This window comes from Haliotis cracherodii, unplaced genomic scaffold (assembly GCF_022045235.1).
Source record: "Haliotis cracherodii isolate W230 unplaced genomic scaffold, xgHalCrac1.p SCAF_10, whole genome shotgun sequence".
In the NCBI taxonomy this organism is placed as follows: domain Eukaryota; kingdom Metazoa; phylum Mollusca; class Gastropoda; order Lepetellida; family Haliotidae; genus Haliotis; species Haliotis cracherodii.
The window spans coordinates 56,966,753-56,988,115 of NW_027266265.1; the positions used below are offsets into that span (position 1 = coordinate 56,966,753).

Here is a 21,363-nt window from a genome sequence, read left to right on the forward strand (position 1 = left end):
CTAAAACCGTTAAATCCTTTCTTACAAAACTTTGCATGTCTACCAGGCACATACTGAACTGGTGCCTTTTGCTATTTAGGAACTTTAGAGAAAAAAAAAAAATTACGTTTCCATGGTAACAATTTTGATTTAAGTTTTAAAATAGGGTGGGTTCACTTAATATAGGAGTTTAACAAATAAACTGTTAAATTATTCCTTACCAAACATTGCATGTCTACATATAAAGCACATACTGAACTGGTACCATTTGATATGAAGGAGTTTTAAAAATGTTTATTTTAGGATTTCCATTGCAGCTGTTTAGACATGGGCTAAGAGAAATGTTGGGTCAGTTACCTGGGTTGTTAAAATGGGTGGGGGATATAGATGCTTTCGTTGACTATACGCTTGTTTAGTTTTTGTTTCTTCTAATTTGTCATTTGTTTGCATAAAAAACCCACAGAAACACATTTGTTTTACTTTCCATTTCATATGGATGCGACCATGGTGGATCTTTTGTGGGTAAACAATGTATGCTTCTTCAAGAACATTCAACTCTTGACATCATTACATACAGAATTGCACATTTACTTGTGGTTACTTTACAGACAGCTGCCGGGGTTATGTCATCTTTCTGATGACTATTGTTGCCATTTGTCATGGTTCAGAAACAGGGCTGTTACTTTTTTTCTTTTTCCAGGCACAAATGGTACATGATGTGGTGCCTTTATAGCCTAGTCCGGTGTCACGTGATCGGGATATAACACTTCATAAATTGTAACAAAATTTTAATCGACTATTACAGCACACACGAAATAGAGCGGAACTATTCTGCCCTGGAATTAGAAACTGGGTGACTGTTGATACGTCACCATGGGACTCGGCTGTTCAATAACTGTGTTTTGTATGTACAGTATCTCAAAAATGAAAATACACTTCACAAGTACTTAAAGTGTGGTTTTCCCATGCACTTCCGGAATAAGCTGTATCAAACACATGTCGTGTGGACAGGCAACCACAGCAACTACCCGACAACACCACTGGGAAGGCCAAACATCGGCTGGAACCATGTATCAAGCAGTCAAATGATACCAGCGATTCCCAAATACCTTTCTGTTTGTTGTTTAAGGCCGCTCTCCGCAACATTCCAGCTATATGACGTCGGTCTGTCATTAATCGAGTCTGGACCACACAATCCAGTGATTAAACATCATGATCATCGATCTACGCAATTGTGATACGATGACATGCATAAACCAGGTCAGCAAGCTTCACCACCCGATCCCCTAAGTCGCCTCTTGCGACAAGCATGGGTTGCTGAAGACCGATTCTAACCTAGATGTGATCCCCATGCTTTTGCGTAGTTGGAAATTATCTGTGTCCGAAAAACTCGATTTCCTATAAATAATGCTTGTAAAACACATTTGTTTATGTTCACGTATTGCGTATGTGTGTTTACGAATGTGTTGATACTGTAGTAAACACTGGGCCCCCATTGTAATCCCTGGAAGACTCCTTCCCAACATGAATGTATGCCTAGGACTTCTCAACTTTTGATAGGGATAACCAGATGTCATTCTATTTAAATGTACACAAGGTGTTATGAGAATTAACTGTGTGTATTGTGGAAAAATAAAACATCCCTATTAACAGTGGAGTATCAAAGAACAACAACCCACGTGAATCTATGTATCATCATGTACTACCAGCGAGTGCATCAGTTTAAAGCTCCTTAGAACAGTATTTTAGTCACATCACAGCCTTAAGGTGGAGGAGTGAGTGAGTTGGGTTTAACACTGCTTTGAACAGTATTGTAGAATGTATGTTTACCACCTTGGTGAAACCTATGACAGTTTCGTGCGGACAAAACTGAAAACAATCAGGGCAAACCGGGATGCGAACTCACGATCCTGGGTTGCTGGCATGCCCAAGGGATGTAACTCAGCACAGTGAGTGAGTGAGTGAGTGAGTGAGTGAGTGAGTGAGTGAGTGAGTGAGTGAGTGAGTGAGTGAGTGAGTGAGTGAGTGAGTGAGTGAGTGAGTGAGTGAGTGAGTGAGTGAGTGAGTGAGTGAGTGAGTGAGTGAGTGAGTGAGTGAGTGAGTGAGTGAGTGAGTGAGTGAGTGAGTGAGTGAGTGAGTGAGTGAGTGAGTGAGTGAGTGAGTGAGTGAGTGAGTGAGTGAGTGAGTGAGTGAGTGAGTGAGTGAGTGAGTGAGTGAGTGAGTGAGTGAGTGAGTGAGTGAGTGAGTGAGTGAGTGAGTGAGTGAGTGAGTGAGTGAGTGAGTGAGTGAGTGAGTGAGTGAGTGAGTTGGGTTTACCGCAGCTTTTAACAGTATTCCAGTTATATCGCGGCGTGTCAGCTTAATGTGGGAGGGAAGCCCGAAGTGATGCAGGTCTCAGACATTTACCACTTCGGTGAAACCCACGAGCACAGGTATGGTGCTGACAAACCTAGAAACATAATCGGGGCGAACCGGGATTTGAACACACAATCATAGGTTTCTGGCGTGCCCAAGTGATGCCCCTCTGCACAGCAAATCGTGGCGCCTTAGACGACTGGGCCACCCGTGGCCCCCCCAGCAACAGGAATTGTGGTACCTTAGATAACTGGGTTAGCACTTAACACTAGCCTGTTAGGCCAGGGAAAACCTGTGTGCAAGTACAAATTTCCCTAACATTACAAGGGCATCTGATCTTTACCCGGGCTTGTAAAGCTTTTGAGTTTTATCTCTAACACTGTGTGGAGGAGAGCCAAGAGGGAGGAAGCTACTGGTCCTTTACTACCTAGCGCTGACACACCAACAACCATAATCAGAGGAAACCTGGAGAAACATGGACAAATCTTTTCCTAGAACCTTCAACTGTTGAAAAAAGGACTTGTAAGCCTTACTCCGATCATAAACAAGTAGTTTATTCCATGCATACATGTGTCTTGATCCAAATATACAAGATAGGTGCAAAAAACACAAATAGGTAACAAATCAACATTACAACAATAGAGAAATAATGTCATGACGATTAACACAGACATAAACAATGTAACTCGTTGGGAAGTTGAATATCTTTCAAAAATACCAAATACATCTTCCCCTCTTAGAATAAGTATTTATACGATTCAGAAATGAATTAACATTTCCATGAATGTCAAATATCTAGACTCATTGACATAAGTACAGCATACATTAAACAAGTCAATATCTACCTGAAACATTTACTCTATTGTTTACAATTACCATGATAAAAATCATATCCTGATAAAGCCATTTTGGAATGAAAAATTGAACAATACACAATCACATTCAATTCCCAATTAAGCTAATAATAACTTGAAGATTATAAAGGCAATATTTCATTTCGTAATTCCTTGATGAAGTTTGAACTAAAGTTAGTCAGTCAATAAAGCTGATATATTGTATCAATGTCTCCCAATAATGTATTGATACACATAATTTAATATTAACACAAAGTTAGGCAAGGTTCCTAACAAATAACATGAAACCTTAAGATACATGTTAGTACATCTTCCCAAGGCAAGGGAGTTAACTGACTATTAAAGTCCAGTTTCCACACTTGCTGAACTAGGCTGGAATTTCCAGGCTCGATTGTAGCGCCACCAGTGGCTATTTATGAGTTACTTCCCTTCTATGTTCCTCCTATTGACCAATCAGATTCTCTCTCTCATATCACTTGCATTTGCTTCAAACAAAATGGCAGCACCAATTCAAGACGATCTGTTTGATAATCAATGTCTATTGTGTAATAAAACGGGTCTTACCCCGCGAAGTACATCAAATCATGTGAGCACCTTGATTAATAGCATGAAAGAATTTGCAAAATATCTGGGTTTACATGCTTTGTAAATCCTGCAGTCAACCGACAAGTTGTTTACGAAACGGGTGTCTAGTTCATTACATAATTTTGATTGGACTATGACTCTTTAGTCCATCCAAAATGTAACTCCATAATTGCATCCTAGTTCGGCAAGGGTGGAAAAGGGACTTTTATAGTCAGTTCACTCCCTTGCCTCAGGAAGATGATAAAATAAATGGTTGATACTTTACTACAACGTAAGGTATCACTGAATATATTACTACCTTATATAAATAACACATTTATCTGTTGATATTGATACAGGATTGCTTTCCAATACAATCTGACTGCATCTGATGTCATGATCTACAGAAATTGGTTATGACCCCTCCAATCTTTATCTTGATTAAAATGACAATAAAGATTTATCATGTTCAAATTTCAACCCTTATTTTCGACCACTAATATTGATATATAAATGTTGAACAAAGTTTTGGAACTGTTTCATGGTAGTTGCTACACATACACTGAGGTATCAGTCACTTGAACCCGATGAACAGCCATGATACACATAAGTGAGTGAGTGAGTGAGTGAGTTGGGTTTAACGCCGCTTTTAACAATATTCAAGTTATATCATGGCGTGTCAGTTTTATGTGGGAGGAAAGCCCAAAGTGATGCAGGCCTAAGATGTTTATCACTTCGATGAAACCCACGAGCACGGGTATGGCGCTGATAAGCCTAGAAACATAATTGGGGCGAACCGGGATTCGAACCCACAATCATAGGTTTCTGGCGTTCCCAATGGACGCAACTCTGCACAGCGAATCGCTGCGCCTTAGACGACTGGGCCACCCGTGCCCCCAATACACATAAGTATTGAATCCCCATGTTTCTCAGGCTCCATGGAATGGAGTACATGTGGTCATCTGTGTGATCAGTGGATGGTAGGAACTAAATACAGCAAAGAGATGTCAATATCTGCTACCACATCCATGAGCTCATTCATTAAATGACTTCAAGAGCAAGACTTCCTTCCATTATCTGATGCTCCAGAATGCCATACCAAGATATCTACACAACCATACAAAATGAAACTTTAATACTGGAGACAAGAGTCACGTAAAAGAAAACTCATGCTTTATTCCTATAATAAATACTATCAAAGTAATGTTGAGCCAAACAGCAAAAAGGCTGGGTAACCTAAGGGAGGTAACCTAACACATCCAAATTATCTCCCCTACACCCAGGAATGTAAATTAACTTTCACTTCCAATGTGGGATCAGGAAGGCCACTCCCAAATATATTTCCTGACTTACAGATCCAAAAAATAGAATAATTTGAATACTTGCATAACTTACAATTTTTCAAACATAAACATATTAATGATCATATGTCAGTATGCTATCATCCTATTTGCCTTTAAAAATAGTTCCTGATTTTTTTTTTTTTTGATTGACACTTAATTCCAACTATTTGTCCAATATGAAGATCTGTATGTCTGGAAAGGAAAGTGGCCCAACTGATGATGCTGTAACATGTTTTTCGATGTACTGTACACATGGTCAGGTGCTGTGAGCTTCATTCCAAGCATTCACTTCCAGCAATAATGTTGTCATGTCTGAAAAAAGAAGAACATTTGAGTACACTCTTATCTTTATAAAACTGTGGCGTCAAGACTAATGTAGTCAAGCCTTAGCAAAGTCATCGTGGTTCCCAATCTGATAACATCAGACCAATGTAGATCTGTGGTAGAATAGGTCTTCAGCAACCCATGCTCGCAAGGAAAGGCAACCATGCTGGTCGTAAGGGACAACTAGCGGGTGGCCAGGCTAGCTGACTCGGTTGATGCATACAAAATTGCATGGATCGATACTCATAATTTCAATCACTGGATTGTCTGGTCAAGACTCGATAATTTGCAGACTGCTGTCATATATTGTAGCTGTAATACTGCTGAGTGCGGCATGAAACAAAAAACAAACCATGATAAACATCTCGTGCCCTAGACACTATTGTACTTGTGCCAGTTGTGGCACTCTGTGTACACTATTCAAAAGCCAGAAACTAGGAAACCCTCCAGTGAGATTGGACAAAAAGTTTCCATCATATATTACTGGATATAGGCAAATAAAAATAACAGCATAAAAGGGAGGGCAGGGCAATAGTGAATGCCAATAGAATAGCATAGCCACTTACTGTAGTTACATAGTTACTCATTTGAATTAGCAGTTTAATGTCTTCAATTATTAGATGAGGCTAAAAAAAATAATAATCTTGGTTCTCAAGCACCGCCCATATCATCATCATAAAGTATGTTGCACGTTTCATTTTATTTCAATTTTAAAAACAATACTAAAATCCTAATACTTAAAAAGAATAAGATCCAATATAGCACACAGTTACTTCCCTTTACATACACACTGCTTTGCTGTGTATCTTGTGTTATGGTCATGGCGGCAATAGGAGTTTGTATGCTTGTTTATGTAGGAAGGCCCTTTCCCAGGTTGATAGTACAAAACTGTTTATTTGATTGCATACTAGTTTGAATAAGCAAACAAAAAAAAAAAAACATCTCCCGCCTGCACAATATTTTCAAAAGCCATTGCCTGGGAACCAATTCTCTTATTTTTTTAAGCCTTAGACAAGCCAGCTTTGCCGCTGTAGCTTGGATTCAAAACATCACTACATGTGCATTGTATTCCTATCGGCTGTATCCTGATATGTAGTACAAGGCATACCATTTAGGTAGTGATTTCACAAGTCGAGCTTGGGGTCGGCCTATATCCAGTGTTGGCCAAGACCTGGTTATATACTGTATATGCTGCTGAAAATGATGGCATGAAAAATGTGAGCAAATAGACCTTAAACATACCAGTGTTATTATAGCCATGTCTCAAACTTTGCTATCTGCTGTAGCTTTCCTTGTTCGTTTAGCTGGGGAGCCCTCATCAACAGGAAGCTTCCTCTTAACAGCACTGAAAGTAGACACACTTTACTCATCACGTTCGTTCAGAGATGAAAGTTAAACCAGATATGGAAAGATTTGTGCTACGTTTGCACATATTGCAGAAATAATCCTGTGTTTGTTTGTTGTTTAACGCCACACTCAGCAATATTCCAGCTATATGACGGCTGTCTGCAAATGATTGACATCTTGGGCATCGATCTATGCAATTGGGATCGATGACATGCATCAACCAAGTCAGCGAGCCTGACCACCCGATCCCGTTGGTTGCCTCTTACGACAAGCATAGTCGCCTTTTATGGCAACCATGGGTTACTGCAGACCTTTTCTTCTCGGGTTCTTCACGGGTCACGTAAAACGTAAATTAGTGATTAAAGTAATATAAACGGAACAATGAAAATCAGTGATGACACCAGGTGTTCGTGAATAGGGTAAGCAATGGCTGTTGCCTAATGCCACACCCAGCAATTCTCCCACCATACAACAGTGGCCTTTATACAATAAAGTCTGGACCAGACAATCCAGAGATCAGTATCATGAGCAATGAGCAATGTCATTAGGTATGACGCCACACTGTCAACCAAGACACCATGTCTGACTATCCAGGAAGTGCCAGTCAGTGAGGATGGGATAATATGTGACACCATGTTGACAAAATACGTGTCATATTTAGTCTATCCTCTGAATGTCCACCACAAAATTTCTAGAATGACTTGGACAGTCAACATTTGACAATAGTTTTATAAGTAGCATATTTAGAAATTGAAAGGGATCTCAATAAACAGCCAAAATCCTATCACTGTCTTGACAATTTTCTAAAGTCTTTACTCTTTTCCCCTTTCCACTTGTTTCATGGCATCCTCCAGCATTGTCTACTGCACGTTAATTACAATTGCAAACGTTGTGACCCACCAGTTTTTGCAAACAGACAATTGTTTTTGTATTTTCTGTTTTCTTTTGATACTGTTCAACCAAACAAATAAAAAACTCATCCAAAAACATCCAAATAACAACTCAACTTTAACTTACATGAGCATTTTCAACATGAAGTACCAATTATAGAGGAGTTATTATCTATGTAAGTACTATATATATGAAAGTATTAAGTCACAAACCCATCAAAACACTGCTCTCAGTTGCCAAAACTGCAGATAAGACAAGTTGAAGATAACATTTTTTCTCAACTAAAAAAACATTGTTGGGACTTAATTGCTTACAAATAAACGATTCAGATTTGACATAATTAATAAAAGTATAATTATTTTTAACCCATGTTGTCTTGACAGAGCACTCACCTACAGCTATGACTTATCATGCTTATTGTTCATAAAACAATGCAAATGACAGCTCACCTCATAGTATCACCGGAACCTTGCTTTGTTGGTGAGACTGGCCCGCTACTTTTCGGTGCAACCACAGTAACAATTTTAGGGATATTGATCGATGATGTGGTTTGAGTAGATGTCTTAGGTTGGCTTGTCAATACTGCGTATGTGTTGCTAGGTGCAGGTTTGGGAAGGATACTGTTCATCTCGTTGCCAACCTCTACCAAGCTTTTCATTTCACTGATTGGGTAGAGATCAACCATGTCCAGCTTCTGGGGTTCGAGCTTCACGGTCTTCTTGACAGGCTTCTGCTGGCGGAAGGTGACCTCTATGTCATCATCAGTGTCAGAGTCTATCTCTACCTGTGTTCCTGCTTCTCGTTTCTGCAAAGGAATACTGAATATTTTCAGGACTTTTGCCACCACATTATTTAGTCATGCAAAGTTAATGGTTCATCTGAAAAGAAAAAGAATATTGCGCAATAACACCAATTTTACAATAACTGTATTGATGCACAAAGAGTGTTGAATTAATAGTTTGTGTTATAGTCTTAATCTGATTGTCTTTCACTAGGATTCAATTGGTTGGTTTGTTGTTTAATGCCGCATTCAGCAACATTCCAGCTATATGACAGCAGTTTGTAAATAATGGAGTCTGGACCAGACAATCCAGTGATTAATATCATCCACGAAATGGGGATCGATGACATGCATCAACCAAGTCAGCAAGCCTGACGACCCAATCCTGTTAGTCGTCTCTTACAACAAGCACAGTCGCTTTTTTCCCGGCAAGCATGGGTTGCTGAAGACCTATTCTACCCCCGATCTTCACGGGTCGCATCTAGGATTCAAACCACAAATATCAGGTTTCATCAGTACACTGCCATTATCAGCTAATCCAGTGCAAGTTTTAATCAGAAAAGCCTAGTTTCTTTTCTGCTTGAAGAAGACAGGGTACATAAAATCACTGGTCCAAAATGACAATAAAACTAGTTTGATCTGACGTGTGGTGTCTACCCCTGGTAAGGGACGTAACTCTACACAGTAAATTGATCCCTTTTGAATACTTGACCACACATGCCCGCACTCATCTTTTTGAATGTTTGTTGTTTAATACACCAATATTCAAGCTATATAACAGATGTCTGTAAATAATCAAATCTGGATCAGACAATCCAGTGATTGACATCACGAGCATCTATCTATGCAATTGGGATTCATTGACATCTTCAACCCAGTCAACAAAATCAGATCATCTGATGCCATTAGTCAAACCTTATGTAAAGCATGGGTTGCTTAATTTTATACCTAGGTTTCACAACAGTAATTTCATATATTCCAGACATGCCAGAGGTACACCCACACTTGGCCATACAGCAGAACGTTAAAATTCCCCATTTTTCAAATTTAGGGGCTAAAAGCTCAAGGCCCCAACCTAGAATTATCACTGTATCCCGTATCATTATGGTGTGTGTGTGTGTGTGTTTGTGTGTATGTGTGTGTGTGAGAGAGAGAGAGAGAGAGAGAGAGAGAGAGAGAGAGAGAGAGAGAGAGAGAGAGAGAGAGAGAGAGAGAGAGAGAGAGAGAGAGAGAGTATGGTTTAACACCGCTTTTAGCTGTGACCAGACATTTAAGCCCATGTCGGGAATCAAACCACTAGACTTCCCGACTACCCCTTGGATCATTATGGGATCTCTTCTAACTTACTTAACTGTTACTGTGACTTGTGTGTTGTGAGACCGCACTGAAAATACGGCAGAAACCAATGTTTACCTCATCATTCTGTGCTTCAGACTCATAAACACCTTCAGGAACGACTCCCTCGCTCTTTTCCATGTTGAGTTGCTCAGAGCTGTCTATTGCCATTAATAGTTCATCAACACCCTTCTCGGCAGGATCTAACCTGGAGGAGAACTCCTCCACCCGTCCATCAGGATGAACAATAACAACTTGAGGAGCATTACCCAGCTTCCCTGCTCGCAAGTCCTGCATAAGATTATTGTGTAGTTGATCATTGACTTGGGGCACATTCGTTGCAGAGGTACCTGCCTCCGAATCCTCATCATCTGACAAACTACATTCTATACCATGCTGCTGCAAGTGACGTACAAGATTCCCCTTATGAGCAAAAGATTTCTCACACTCGGAACAGTCATGCATCTTCTCCCTGGGAGCTGGTGGCATGTAGTCCGGGGTGTGATGAAGGTTCTTGTGTCGTCTGAGGAGCTGTTTCTGGCGGAATGTCTGATCACATTCATCACACTCGAAGGGCTTAATCCCCGAGTGTGTGAGCAGGTGACTATCCAGATGGCGCTGTGACAAAGCTGCATAGTCACAGTTCCCAAAATCACATTTGAAACATTTCTCCCCGTCATGGTTCTTGTTGTGCATTTTGTAGGAGTAGCGATCTGGGAACGTTTTGTTACATTTACGACAAATCAGTGGTCTTTCACTGGTGTGAAGTTTTTGGATATGTATTTTCAGATCTGTTTTCCGTCCACAAGTTGTTGGACATAGATCACACTGGTACACAGGTTTGTCTCCGGAATGAATAAGTTTGTGGGCTTTCAAACTGTTACTCTGAGTAAATCGAGCATGGCAAACATCACATTCGTACGGCTTCTCGCCTGTATGGATGCGTAGATGACGCTTTAATTTGTAAGTGTCCGGACTTGCATATGCACAGTTTGGGCACTGATATGGTCGTTCACCTGTATGAGAGCGCATATGTCTCTTTAACTTGCTGAGTTCAACACTAGCATAGTCACAAACTAAACACTTATGAGGCTTCTCAAAAGTATGCCGGTACCTAATATGGCGCACAAGTTCACCCGATGTTGTGAATGCTGCTTCACAGTCCTTACATTTGTGTGGCCTGTGACCAGTGTGAGTGTTCACATGATTAGTCAAAGATGCAATTGTCTTGAAACCACGATCACAGATTGTACACTTGTGTGGGCGTTCTTCTGAATGAGACTTCATGTGCCGAGATAAGAGATACCTCTTCGGACTTGTGTAGTTACAATAATGACACATCAGTTGATTGGGAGATCCTGTAGCAAATGCTCTCTTTGGTGTAATTTTCAATATTCTTTTGGTTGTTCCATCCTCATCAATTATCTCTTCCGTGCTTATTTCCCGAGCTTCTTCTTTAAAGTCAAACACAGACATATCAGTCGTAATAGGTTTACCATTTGCATCTTTTTCTCCATCTGGTTGTGAAACTATCAGGACGTAGCTCACCTCACCATCCTTGCCGACTTCAGAAGGAACAATGGTGACAGTCTGGAATGAGTTACCAGCATTGAAGATGACTGAATTGTCCGTAGCACCTTCAGCTGCACCGATAACTTGAAGAGTCTCATCCATTCCGTCCCCAGCCTGCACAGCTACAAGCTGCGGCTGAGAGCTGTCCGCGGAGTTCTGGAGGGCCACCAGCTGGGCATTATGCATCTCACTCTGACTAACTGGAACTGCCTGAAGATGATTCACAGCATTGGAGGTATTAGCTGCAATTGAAGCCAAGACTGCAACTGGATCGGTTCCATCGATAACATCCGGTTGTTCAATGCCTTCAACGCTATGAGGAGTTAGTTCTTTAGGTACCTCGGTGAGTTCGGTACCCTGTGGGATCTCTTCACTGACAAACTGCATCTGGCCATCAGCCCCCATGGATACAATCCTTATGATGTTCCCTGATGATGAAGGATTCATCAAACTCTGAACCATGGAAGAACTGATCTCCTGTGTAGAAATTGAGCCATCCAACCCACCAATAATTTGTGTTCCATCTCCTGTTAAATCTGCTATGTAAGTCTGGTACTGGGAATTGATGGCATCTGCTTCAGATTTTTCCACACCGACCAGAGCAGATGCATCATCTGGCACCTGCTCAGCCCCTGTCAATGGGGCCGAGACTATCCCCTGAATAAGTTGAACTGCAGTTCCCTCTAGATTACCATCAATGATACCCTGCTCCTTGTAGAATCCACCAACAGCCTGTGCTTGAGAAGTTGTGGGGTCAGCTCCTGCAAGAGCAGCACCACCATCTTGTATGACCACTTGACCCTTGTTAGGCACAGTGGATATTTGTATGGGGCGTATGTGTTGAGTCCCTGGAGTCTGTTCTCCCTCAATTTCCTTGTTAAAAGTCACCAGATAGTTTTGAAGGTCATTTAAGTTCTGGCCAGAGGCTGGAGTTACCCCAGCCACCTGGTCCATGGCTCCACTGGCTTACCTGGCTCCACTAGCTTACCTGCAAATAAAAGATACAACTTAGAAATCTACTCAGAAAATTGATAAACAGTGAAATGACAATATCAACACAGTTGGTATTCACAAGTAGTAAATACAAATTTTAAATTCAGTCCTAACTGGGCCACCTGCTTTCTCACAGTCTTCATCTGCACAATCCAGATGGATTCGGTTATATCTAGAAGGAAGTGACAAAAAAAGAAAATACTTTTTGAGTGGCATAAGTTTTCTTTGACTGGTTCTTCAAAACCTATTCATATTAACATGTTTAGCCATGCACATACGGTGACAATCTGAAAAGGGCATTATTCTATCATACTAATGAACTGTTATAGATTTGTTCCAGATAAAGTAAGTTTGGCATCTATTTCTTAACTTGGTTTTGACAAGTTCACTGGATCTTTCTGTACATGGCCAAATTGCCAGCACTAAAAAAAATAATTCAACTCACTGCAATGAAGTTGGCTGGTTCAGGTACGACTTGTAAATTGTGGTTTGTGTTTATCACCATTCACTATTTATCTTGTACAAGTTCTTTTGACAAGTGTTACATTCAATGAAGTAATGAGTGTGATGGTTCTTTGACAACCCTACGTAGATCACAAAATGTAGACAATTTCAGTACTCTGATAATGTGGATAAAGAGTTAAAATATCAAAATACTAATGGATACATGATCCAGAAGGAAACAGCAAAGGCAGTAGCTCAGCATGTGTTTGAATTAAATGTTAAACAGTTTCCTAGTTATGCTCCGGACCTGAATGCTAAAAGTATTTGAGTCATGGTCCAGTTTGTTGTCATGGAAACACCAAAAATACTTTTTGTAGAAACACCAAGCCATCAAAAGGCATCAGTACTGCATGTTTGATACATATGCAAAGTTTCATCATACAATTTTAAATGGTTTCCAAGTTATGCTCTGGAAACAAAATGTGACAGGCGGACAGCCAGACAGCAGCCATTCCTATATCCCACTCCCACTTTCTGGCAGGGGATAATAAAAGGTTTGACTACAAAACACACCGAAAAGGGAAACATGGCAGAGGTTAAAGATGTGAAGTGAAATGGGGTGTAACTTCCTTTCAAGCTTATTGCACGCCTTTAGCATTCATGCATGTGTGTGTGTGTGGCAGTTTGTAAATTAGTCCGGACAAATGTCAATTTTCTAGTGCTAGCCAATGGAGTTTAACATGAAGATCCCACTCAGGCACAGTATACAGGGTGACAAGAAGTAACATCTTTAAACGTCTTTTGGTATGACGCGGCAGGGGATTGAAACCCAATACCTTCCGCTATCCAGGCAGATACTCTACCTCTAGACCATGGCGGAGGTCCCAGAGGTTGAAAAGATTTACCACCTTTTCATAAAGCATCCTGGGAAATCATCCTTAATAGTGTATCTCCATTTTAATAAAATAAATATTCTGTACAAAATCACCATGACAGCTTCAGTTGAAGACCAGTTCAAATGACACGACTCTAAACATGCTACCATTGGGCAGTGTGTCAAGGACTATAGGACTAGTGACAATTTCTAACTCTGACAACTAGAATGTATGTATCATAATAAATAATATCAATGTTGTGATACTCAGAAAAACATCTTATAAGCCCAATTCATTTATTACAGTCTTCTGATTTCATTAAATGTATCTGTCTCAGAGACTGGTTCAGGCTTATAACAGCTAGGGTTAGAAACTAACAGTTTTTGTCCACTAGTCCTTATAACGATAACACAAAGCAAAACCTTTAAAAAGGGCAAATTTTTAATAGTCCTTCCGATACCTTTACCATTGGGCAGTTTGGCAAGGACTATAGGACTAGAGCCAATTTCTGACGCTGGGCTATATATGATTACAGGTATAACATAACGGATAATCGAGGTTGAGAAATCATAAGATCTGCGAGTGAGTGAGCGTGTATGGCTAGGGCATCTACAAGATAAAAGATGTGACTTGCCCGTCTCTTTCATGTGCACTTGTCCATGTACAAAAGTTTAATCTATAATTCAAGCCAAATGTTTCTATAATCCTGTGTAATTGATTGTATAGATTCTATGACATATCCGATATTTTGAGAAGACATCAAAAGATAATCCCTATCTGAAATTCCCATAGATCTAGTAGATATTGAAAGTGTAGAATGGTTCAACTTACTCTACAACTACACATCAGTTAAAGGTTTTAATGGATTTTATTGGTTTTATTTTTTCATAGCTTGGGCTCAACATTTATTTCAGATAAAAAACATTAATGGGGACACTTATCATATCATCTTAACATTTACTTTATAATTAGAACCTTATGCCACATTTTTATCATCCATATCCCTTTTGTTTTAACTTGACTGTCAGGATAGAGTGAGCTGCTGGTCTAAGTACGCGAACATATATTCAACATTTGATTCTCTGTATTTGATGCTTGTTTACATTGTAAGTGGCTGGCGAGTGTCCTTGAGAATGGACTTTCGTTTCCCATAACATATTAAGAGAATGTTTCTCCTTTAATTGTAGATTGTATCACTGATGTGTGTTTCCCTGGCTTCTATCAAGAGTTTAGGGTAGTGAAGAAAGATTTGGCCGCTAGGAGGATACAAGGGTGACACTCAGCGCCCCCACCGCCATGCCAGCGCCCTCTGCGAAAACACCGACCCAGGAGCAGACAGCAGGTCGTGCGCGAATAATAATAGTTTCTTTTGTAACACCGTGGATTTAATTCCCACCACAATGATTTTATATTGTTCATAGATTGAATCTGTATCCTTTTGATAAGAACTTTGAGCTTTCGTCCGAACCTGGGAACTAAATATTGCCTTGAATGTGTTCTTCGTCTTTTTCATTCAAAATGGCGGACACATTTACATCCGCAGTGAGAAAACGACACCGTTCCCATTCTAGTAAACTTATACGTTATTCGTGACTACATTTCAGATTTTTGTACATTTATTAGATGCAGTCTGATCACAAATTAACTAGATTTCGTTGTATTTGCGGGTAACCACGTCAGTATGGGCTTACCTTTGGTAACAAAATTTGACACTGGAGGGCGTTGTATGCTTGTCGACATGAAGCAAAGTAGCTTCGCGCATGCGCATTTAACGCAGCATGGTCGGTGCGTGTTTTTTGCCGCTGGCTCTCTAATGAAATGCATATTACTCACGAGGAAATACACTGCATGTTTTTGCTACAAACGAGGAAGTGCAGTTGGGTCGTTAATCCGATGGTAGCTGTTCAATAGCTTTGTTACGTCATCATCATGATTTACTTGTGAACTTTAATTGGTATGACTTAAATCGAATGCAATAAATTGTATGGGGCCAGAATCTGTTTTTATTTCATCGTATTGACCATTAATACACCATATCTTACTTAAATAGTACAACACCTACCTTCATGATATATCACATATCGCAAAAGAAGTTCTTGACGGTTTCTGGTACCATCAATTATTCATTGCGCAGAAAATTCGATGGATTTCAGCAGACCACATCTATTTTGCAGGGTTAGAAACTAACAGTTTTTGTCCACTAGTCCTTGTAATGATAACATAGAGCAAAACCCTTAAAATTTGACAATTTCTACAACTCCTTAGGATACCTTTACCATTGGGCAGTTTGGTGAGGACTACAGGACTAGTGCCAATTTCCAACGCTGTTAAGTGGTCTCTGGATTTCAGTGATAAGCTGATTTTGAAAACATTCCTTCAGTGAAAAAATGTTTCAATAATTCACCGAGCTATGTTGCAGAATATATGATGGAGTAGACAACGCACGCAACATCTACATCAATTGATCGATTGAAAATGTTGTCTGGGAATAACGCCGCCTCAGCATTACTCGACCCATATCATGCTGTGTTTCGGGTGATGGTGTGTGTGTGTGTGGGGGGGGGGGGGGGGGGGTGTGTGGTTTGAATGTATGTTGTCAAGTTGTAATTGTACGCATGTGGGAAGTTTAACCTGGGTCTTCGGTGGCGCACATACATACAGATATGTCGTTTATAAACATGAGATTACCATATATATTTCCTGCATACATATGTGCTGTGGTTGGTTGGTTGTTTTTTTAACGCCGCACACAGCAATATTCCAGCTATATGACGGCGGTCTGTAAATAATCTAGACTGGACCGGACAATCCAGTGATTATGTGGTGTGGTAGTTTAACCCCATTGTGACATACAAACGTAGACATAACACTACCTACACAAAATTCAGAAATAAGGAGACTGATGTTTTGAATGTAGCTGTCGACCCATGTAAAGACGGCGGCATGGTATCTCAGTGGTCTAGAAATATAAAATCGACATTTGTCCGGACTAGAGCAAACAGCCACACACACCAAGAACCGATCCATCATGTGTGTTTGTTTGATTGTATTGTTTAACGCCGCATACCGCAATATTCCAGCTATATGACAGCGGTCTGTGTAAATAATCGAGTCTGGACCAGACAATCCAGTGATTGATATCACGAGCATCCATCCACGAAATTGGGATCGATGACATGCATCAACCATGTCAGCGAGCCTGACCACCCGATCCCGTTAGTCGCCTCTTACGACAAGCATAGTGGACTCAAAGGAATTTACTCTAGGAATTGTCTGACATAGGGCCCTTTATGTGAGAATTTCAAATATTCCAGAGGTACACACACACTTGCCAATAAAGCACAAGGCACAATGTTAAAATGCCCCATTGTATTTGAAAATGTGGGCCTCATTTCAAATTTAGCTACTAAAGGCACAAGGCCCCAGCCCAGAATTATCCCGACACATATTGGAATCGGGTGGCCAATTCTATCGCCTTTAGCGGGTCATCGTATCCCTATCGCGTGGAGGACGTGTTGCTCGTCTCCCTTGGGATCTCTGGTTCTGTTAGTTATGATTCGATTATTAAAGGTCACGTGAAGAAGCTGTGAAATGTAGCATTAAACAGAGCATCAGAAACACACATGAGAAACTCATGGGGCGGTGGGATAGCCTGTTGGTTAAGGCGTTGGCTCTTCACGTCGAAGGCCCGGGGTTCGGTTCCCCACATGGGTACAATATGTGAAGCCCATTTTCCGGTGTCCCCCGCCGTGATATTGCTGGAATATTGCTAAAAGCGACGTAAAACCATACTCATTCATTCATTCATTCATTCACTGAACGATGGGTTTGACCTGGCTGTGTGGATAGAAGCTGTCAAACACAGTGCGACTATCTTCAGACAGCTGTGAAGTATAACAGAAACAGTCAGTATTCTTGCTGATTGCGGCGTAAGACATCATCATCATCCGTATAAGACAGCGGTACTCGTGAAGAGTCGGTTTAGAATCGGTCTTCAGCAACCCATGCTTATCGTAAGAGGCGACTAACGGGATCGGTTGGTGAAGCTTGCTGACTTGGTTTATGCATGTCATCGTATCACAATTGCGCAGATCGATGATCATGATGTTAATCACTGGGTTGTCTGGCCCGGACTCGATTATTTACAGACCGCTGTCATATAGCTGGAATATCGCTGCGTGCGGCGTTAAACAACACAAAATTATGACGGAGGCCTGTAAATTATCGAGACTGGACCAAACAATCCAGTGACTGGTGTTGTGAGCAAATATACAAAGCGAGCCTGCCCACCCGATCTTTTCAGTCGCATCTTGCGACCAGCATATTGTTGCTGGGGACCTTTTTCAACCCTGAAACCCGCGTCGTATGAAGCATGCTTTGTTATCCGTTAGACAAAGTGCTTGACAACTGACAATGTATTACAAGGCCGAGATCATTATGTGTCCATTTGAGTTTGTTGGTCAATCCTTGTGGAAAATGTATCACTTTTTCTTGAAAATAAATAAAAGATGAACCCTTACCGCCCTCCCCACTTTTGAGAAAATGTGAACCAGAAACATTCAATTTTGTTCATGCAGCCCAACAGACGTACAGGAATCCGATGATCGTTGGTTCGAATTCCAGTTTCGTCCTGATTATGATTCTTGGTTTGTCCGCGCCAAACATGCGGGTGCTGATGAGTGCCACTAAAATGGTAATCGTGTAAGACCTGCATCTCTTCAGGCTTTCCTCCTACATGAAGTTCACACACTGGGAAATAGCTGAAATGATGTTAAGATGTGAGTGTGTGCATGTGTGTGAGCGTGCGTGTGCACAAGCGCAGTGGGGACACCAGGCAGGTGAAGTTGGCTGGTCACATGGAAGATCCGGGTTCGATTCTTAACATGCATAGTTCAATGTTGACATGAAACCTCTGGTTACTTTGCATCAACATGCATAAACCAAGGCAGCAAGCTGACCACTTACCACATAACAAGCATAGTCGTCTGTTACAGCAAGCTTAGTTTGCTGAAAACCTATTCTCAACCCAGATCTTCAGGGGTCTGATACAGTCACATTTATTAACAAGCCTTCAGTGCCAATTTCAAGATTGACCGATCCCTGAAGATCCCGGGTCTTCAGCAACCCACGCTTGCCGTAAGAGGCGACTAATCTAATGGGATCAGATAATCAGTCTCCCTGACTTGATGCAAGTCATCCTGTCCCAATTGTGTGGATTGATGTTCATGATGTCAATCACTGGATTGTCTTGTCCAGATTATTTACAGACCCCCGTCATATAGCTGGAACATTGCTGAGTGCAGCGTTAAACAACAAACAAATAAAGATTGACCTGCCTTGCTTGCATACATGTTTGCTATAATACAACAATGAACACCACCATGACAAGCCTTTACCACTAGAATATGTACACCACACAAAGAACACATAACTGACAATATTCAATTTTTGACACTTTTTATTAAGAATTTATCTTAACACATAAGGATATTATTAACTCATTTGGGCCTGGTACAGCTGTGTCAGTGTTGTACAGTTTACACAACAGGTTCAGAATACTCTTCACATGTTGCAATCTGTCAAGGACTCTCATGACAAATTTCTAAAATCACATATTTCATTAAGTAATCCAACATTCTATTATTATTTCAACAGAACACCTTAAAGTCATCATGTATCTGAGAATAATCTCTAAATCAGAATACTTTCCAATTTTACAGTCCCTGTACTTTGAAGTCAATCTAATGTCAAATATGTCCACTGTGGACGTCTACCCTCCCTACACTGGTCCGAGATTAAATCAAGAGAAATCAAGACAATTATGATGCAATACCAACTAATTCTCCAGAAATGTACTTGTTTCAGCAGTAGTTCCATCAGTGAGTCAGTGACTTAGTGAGTGAGTGGTGTTTAAAGCTACAGTCAGCAATTTCTCAGCTATATGGTGGCCTATATTCAAGTCTGGACCAGACAAACCCTCAAATAATACTACAAGCAACTTCCCACATTGTCAGGGGATGATGAGAGAGAGATGGGTTTAATCCACTTTTAGCAATATTCCAGCAATATCATGGCGGGGAGCACCAGAAATAGGCTTCCCACATTGTACCCATGTGGGGAATCGAACCTGGGCCTACGGTGTGATGAGTGCATGCTTTAATCACAAGGCTACCCCACCCCACACACCAGGACACACGAATAGATAGACCCAGGCAAATTCCTGGGACAGTGAACTCATACATTTATCATTTCTGAAACTTACACCAAACAGAGGTACATGTCCTGTATCCAAACGTAACTAAAATGAATAAAATGCAAAATTCAAATCTGTTATGAAAAACTTTCTCGCACAGAACAAAACACTTCCTTCCCCTTGACCTATTTGTCCTAGTGTTACATTCTCATCAAAGTTACCATGGAGCTCAACAAATCTGACAAATACAGAACATGTTTTTCTAACTGATTCAATGTCTAGTCCAAAACAATTTCAGTTTACACAGACTCCACTGTATATTTAACAAGACCTGACTCTGAAAGACATCTAGAAGTGGCTAAAAAACAAGGGATCATGGACAACATCTTGCCTTGTGGATAGGCACACCGAGTTTCAAGGTGTGTAAGAACACGTACCACTTTATGGATAACAACTTCTGGTTATTGCATATATTGACATTTTGATGTTGATTCTTAGACCAATATGAAGCTGGAGTAACAGGTAAGATTTTACATCAAAACGTTGCTTTATGCATTAAACCAGAAGTTGTTATCCATGAAGTTGTACGTTTTCTTACTAACGCACCACCTTCTAGAATGCCAATTAAACAGTTATTTCAAGGTGTGGGTTTACTCAGTCACCTGTTGAAAGAGACATTACATAATCTCAATTAATTATTTCTAATTCACCAGTCAGGGAGGCCACAACTGAATACATTTCTCACAAATATTGGCAAATATTGGTTCAGTTTGTCTCTGTCTTAGGATACTGTAAGACTGAATGCACAGTGGGACCATACACCTAGCACATGATATGCTGTGAGTAGGAACACATTGTAAACAAGTCTACCTATCTCACATGACCGCACCAGAGTGAGCAGGAATATATTCCATTTCTTGCACTATTCCAGACCAATGACAGTAGTACCAGGCTAACCACTTCAGTCATGTGGGGAAAACCAGACTGTGGTCTGTCTGTTGTTTAGCACCACACTCAGGAATGTTCCCACTATATGACAGGGGCCTGTAAATAATCGAGTCTGGACCAGACAGCAAATAATGCAGTTCAACCATGCTTAAAAGTCCAGTTCTAACATCTAAATAATAACTACATCATTGCATAACAGTTCAGGACATTGAGTCTGCTGCAATAACCCTTATACCGAAGGAATTATCAGCCGTGCCATCAGCACGGACCTATATACAAGTCCGTGGTATCAGTGTCCATAGCTGTGTAGCATATACTACTCAAAGAAAGTTAGGGACCAGACCATTCTTTCATATTACTGTAGCATCCCGGGGGTTAATCTGCCATGCCATCAGAGATTAACTACAGTATTGGGACAGAATTTGGTGGTCCTTAACATTTTTTGAGTGGTACCTGATGCTTCAGCAGTTCTCACTCAACACATCCTCATCTCCCTTTCCAGCCCCTTGGTAAGACTTTACGACTACATTCAAGGTCACTGCCCAAGCCTTATCCTCTACTTGAC

General features: G+C 40.7%; 1 protein-coding gene across 1 annotated transcript; it reads right to left on the reverse strand.

Annotated features, from left to right (window-relative positions):
• Positions 1–2,874: 2,874 nt before the first annotated feature.
• LOC139454561 (uncharacterized) lies at positions 2,875–15,410 on the reverse strand. Its single transcript, XM_071236351.1, has 5 exons — positions 15,349–15,410; positions 9,852–12,333; positions 8,107–8,462; positions 6,662–6,764; positions 2,875–5,407 (listed from the first exon to the last, which is right to left on the reverse strand). Exons 2-4 carry the CDS (start codon positions 12,297–12,299, stop codon positions 6,683–6,685), a joined length of 2,886 nt encoding a protein of 961 aa, XP_071092452.1. The 5' UTR covers positions 12,300–12,333; positions 15,349–15,410; the 3' UTR covers positions 2,875–5,407; positions 6,662–6,682.
• Positions 15,411–21,363: the final 5,953 nt, after the last annotated feature.